This window comes from Crocodylus siamensis, chromosome 15, assembly GCF_052110815.1.
Source record: "Crocodylus siamensis isolate JL-2025a chromosome 15, ASM5211081v1, whole genome shotgun sequence".
In the NCBI taxonomy this organism is placed as follows: domain Eukaryota; kingdom Metazoa; phylum Chordata; order Crocodylia; family Crocodylidae; genus Crocodylus; species Crocodylus siamensis.
In genome coordinates, this window is record NC_143409.1 from 16,054,803 (window position 1) to 16,059,493 (window position 4,691).

General features: G+C 53.6%; 1 protein-coding gene across 1 annotated transcript; it reads left to right on the plus strand.

Moving 5' to 3' along the window:
* Window positions 1-1,826: 1,826 nt before the first annotated feature.
* Window positions 1,827-4,307, plus strand: TLNRD1 (talin rod domain containing 1). Its single transcript, XM_090029514.1, has one exon. It carries the CDS (start codon window positions 2,496-2,498, stop codon window positions 3,546-3,548), a length of 1,053 nt encoding a protein of 350 aa, XP_089885640.1. The 5' UTR covers window positions 1,827-2,495; the 3' UTR covers window positions 3,549-4,307.
* Window positions 4,308-4,691: the final 384 nt, after the last annotated feature.

The window sequence follows — 4,691 nt, forward strand, 5'->3', positions numbered from 1 at the left end:
GATCGTGGGAGTCAAAAAAAAGCCAGGTGTGCACTCTGTCAGCTGATGGAAATCTAAGCGAACGTTTGAAGATCAACTGAAGCCTACGTTTACAGTGCTTGATCTCTGCCACTCTTGTGGTAAAGAAGTACTGGATTGAACACAGGTATATGTCTTCTCCTTTACATCATGATCCTTTTAGTCTACTGGAGCAAGAGAAATATAAAACGACTGGAGTCTAAATGAGGATCTGGACCAATGCATTTAGTTAGACATGTATCTGGCAGCTTTGGTTACATTGCAGAATAAACTGCAGAACATTAGAACAGAGAATTTAACTTACAAGAAGGGCAGAACGATATGGAAGAAGTCAAGAAGTGCTATTAATATTACTTTGCTTTAACATTAGTGTTACCTTCCTTTACTGAATTAATAGCAGTGGCAAAATAAAGAACATATGACAGATACAAAATGGGGCCTAGTCCTTCACTTACTATACCAATTTTATGTTCCGAGAAATCCCTTCACTGCAACTGAATTTCAATGGCTAGAAGTTGTGTAACTCTGGAGAATCTGGTTTATGGAATGTAAAAACTTCCCTTTATTCACTACCATTTTTTACTCAAATGTAACTTTCCCTCTAGAAATGGCCAATGAAGTATTAAAAAGAGGGTGTATTTTGCTTGTGCATAGGTACCCATCATTTGCTCGGTGTTGTTATTTAACTTCCCAACTTTTCTTGGCCTAACATTTCGCTCATGACAAGCATCTTTATGTGGGGCCCTTGACCGCTGGAACGGAAACGTGGCAGGGAGAACGCCTGGTGGGCCTCACCGCCCCGCCAAAAACCTTGGCGTGACGATACAGCAGGTCTCGCTCACCCGTGCTCTCCGCTGAACCCGTTCTGTTCAATATCCACTGCCGATATTTAATTTTTGCTCAGCACCAAAGCAGGTTTCTGACATCGCTACAGGCACGCTGGGCCACATTTACATTTACAAAACGCATTTAAAATAAAACCCCTTGTGATCCCTGACGCTACAGACCCAACCGGGAGCTTTCTGCTGACGCAGAGTTTTAACCAAGCCTCTTTTTTCACTGGGGTGTAGGCGGTGGCCGTGTTGGTCTACGGACACGGGCAGACATGGTTCTTCGGGTGAAGCTGATATCTTTTATTAGACCCACTTAAAGAGTCGGCAACATTTTTCTTAGCAAGCTTTCGGGTTTAAAAAACCCCCACAACGACCCTGAAGCATCTGCAGCGGGTGCGCGCTCTTCCTGGATGGAATAGTTCGGGCCCCTGACTCATTACAAAAAAACCCTTTTAGTGGCCTGCGCTTCAGCGCTTTGTCCCTTGGAGATTTGATACTATTCAAGGCTCCAGCTTCCAGGACGTGCTGCCCTGGGGTGTGTAGCACCCAGCCAGCTCGGATGCAAACTTCCACCTCAAAAAAATCCACCCCCCCAAAATCCCTTCAGTCTTTGAAGAGAGCATGAATCTCGCCGGCCTGCTGCAAGGGCACTGCCCGGCTCCACATCGGAGCCGGTTCACCGGGGGGGGGGGAAGGAGACGGCGGCAGGAAGTCTCGTCCCGGCTCGTCCGCGTCCCCCTGCCCGCGCCGCGTCGCCCCTAATTGGTCGGGGCGGCCGGAGCCGCTCCCGCCCGCCGCGGCCTCCCTCCCGCCGCGGGGCCCGGCCCGGGTGAGGAAGGGGCCGGGCCGCGCCGCGCCGCGCCGGGCTGTCCCTGGGCGGAGCGGCCGGCGGGGGGGAGGGCCGCATTTGAACGCAGGGCGGTGACACGGCACAAAAGCTTTCGATAGGCTCCGGCGAGGTTACAGCGAAGGCGACGGGGAGGGGACGGGCACGGCCACGGGCACGGGGGGGAGCCTCCCGCAGCGTCTGGCCGGCAGCAGCGCCGCCGCCGCCGCGTCCCACTAGTTTGTCGGGGCCGGGAAGTTGGCGGCCCCCGCGCCGAGCATGGCAGGAGGCGGCCGGGGAGGCCGAGCGGCTCCTCGCAGCGGCGGCAGCAGCAGCAGCAGCAGCATCCGCGGGGGCAGCCCGGAGCCGCCGCCCTCGCCCGCGGGGAGCGTCTGAGTTGAGGCCGCGCGGGGGGGAGCGGGGCGGCGGGAGCCCGGGGCCGCTCCGCCTCCCCTCTCCCCTCCTCGGCGCGGGGCGCTGCGAGCCGGGCCGGGCCGGGCCACACCCTCCTCCTCCTCCTCCCGCCGCTTCCTGCTCGCCGGCGATGCGGGGCTGGCGCTGACGCCCGGCGCGGGAAGCAGCCGGAGCGCGGAGCATGCGGGCAGGGGCCCGCCGCTAGCCCCGCCGCGTGGGCAGAGGGCAAGGCCCGCCCCGCCCTGCCCTGCCCTCCCGCAGCCTCTCGCTGCCCCCAGCCATTGATGGAATGATGGTGCGGGGCCGGCAGGGCGATCCCGCCGGGCTCAGTCTCCGTGGCGGCTGCGGTGGCCCAGGCGGTGCGAGGGGGGCGGCCAGAGGCATGCGAGTGCCCCCCCGGCGCGATGGCTAGCGGCGGCTCGGGCAAGTCCGCCAGCGAGGTGCCCAGCAGCGGCTCGCTGCAGAGGAAGAAACTCCTCTCCGTGTGCGACCACTGCAAGATCAAGATGCAACTGGTGGCCGACCTGCTCCTGCTGTCCAGCGAGACCAGGCCGGTGGCCACTGAGAGCCTGGCGGCCTTCGGCGAGTCCTTCGAGAAGTGCAGGGACACCGTCATCGCCCGCACCAAGGGGCTCTCCATTCTCACCCACGACGTCCAGAGCCAGCTCAACATGGGCCGCTTCGGGGAGGTGGGCGACAGCCTGGTGGAGATGGGGGAGCTGGTGGTCTCGTTGACCGAGTGCTCCGCCCACGCCGCCTACTTGGCAGCCGTGGAGACCCCGGGGGCTCAGCCCGCCATGCCCGGCTTGGTGGATCGCTACAAGGTGACCAGGTGGAGGCATGAGGTGGAGCACGGGTGCGGGGTCTTGAAGACCACCCCTTTGGCGGACATGAGCCCGCAGCTCCTGCTGGAGGTCTCCCAGAACATGTCAAAGAACTTGAAATTCCTGACAGATGCCTGCGTGCTGGCCAGCGAGAAATCCAAGGATAAGTTTGCCAAGGAGCAGTTCAAACTCAGTGTCAAATGCATGAGCACCAGCGCCTCTGCCCTCCTGGCCTGCGTCAGGGAGGTCAAGACTTCGCCCAGCGAGCTGACCAGGAACAGGTGCATCCTGTTCAGCGGACCCTTGGTGCAATCTGTCTATGCTCTGGTGGGCTTTGCCACTGAGCCCCAGTTTTTGGGCAAAGCTGCCACCATTAATCCAGAGGGCAAAGCTGTGCAAACAGCCATCCTAGGAGGAGCCATGAGTGTGGTATCTGCTTGTGTGCTCCTGACCCAATGCCTCAGGGATATAGCCCAACACCCAGAAAGTAGCACCAAAATGAACGATTACAGGGAAAGGTTGAGGAACTCAGCTTGCGCCGTCTCGGATGGGTGCAACCTGCTATCTCAGGCACTAAGAGAAAGATCTTCACCCAGGACTTTACCGCCAGTGAACTCCAATTCTGTGAATTAACTCCCCCACCCCTGTGTAGATCCCAGTCATGGCTAAAGGAAAATAATATCCCACCTCCCCAGCCCCTTCTTTTTTATATACCAAAGAATTTGCTTGGAGGACCTCAGTCCTTTAATTTCATGTAGTGATGAAACAAAGCAACATACTCCAGCTATATATAGAAGGAGGTGAAGGTGGCCAATTTGGGCCTTTTTTTTTTTTTTCTAATCAAATAATTATTCACAAATAAATTTTCCATTACTCAACAAGGTCTAAACGCAAGGAGATGGTAATATCAACTGGTAAAAGTTTTCTACCTGGGGAGGTGGGGGGAAATCTAAAAAAGCTTTAATCGCGCTGGGTGCGGTTTTTAAAGTTTGTCTTGTCTTGTCTTCCGAAATTTCCCTTCTAAATTTTTACTGTTCAGTTGTGCAGGAAAAAAAAAAGTTACCTCAGTTCTCATATTTGAAAAAAAAAAACACAGCAACAACTAGATGATGGATGTAGCTACTTCTTTTCTTTGTATGATTTCTTTTTGAATCAAGTGTTAGGTTAGAAGTGCATTTGGTGTGTAGGAGTGGAAGGAGTGGAGGTTGTGATTATGTTTCCATGTGTTGATTTCCAAGCTGGGGGGGGGGGGGGAAGCTACTGTGAGTGTTTAAACAAACAAACAAAAATTACACTATAACAGAAGTGATTTTAATTTTTTTTTCCAATGTCAGTTTTTATCTTGCATGTACTGGAGTATTTATTTCATCTATTAAAATGTTATGTTTCTCAGATGTCTTTCTGTGAATCTCTTAATACTTGAATAATTGAACAACTAGGCCAGCGTGCATTGTATGTCATTTCCCCCAGGGAATGGGTGGTACAAATGCAATTATTAGAGCAGCATACAGACTTACATGCAGTTATGTTATTTTAACAAATACTTCTTCCCCTTTCCCCCCTATTCCTACCCTCTTCCTCCCAAAAAGGAATTCTTTGAATTATTTTTTAAAGCTGGACAGTAACCTGTGTACTAATAGCATGCATCTGGAAAGTGGTAGTTGTCTATTCTGGGTGACACAAAGAGGGTTTGCATATACCAAATGTTCCTGCATCTTTGAGAAGTGTCGCTGTATTTTAGCTGTTGTTGGTTTCAAGGACTTTATAATGCTTGTG

Excerpts from the sequence above, each read along its gene's own strand:
- TLNRD1 (XM_090029514.1), top strand. The coding sequence starts at position 2,496 with ATGGCTAGCGGCGGCTCGGGCAAGTCCGCCAGCGAGGTGCCCAGCAGC.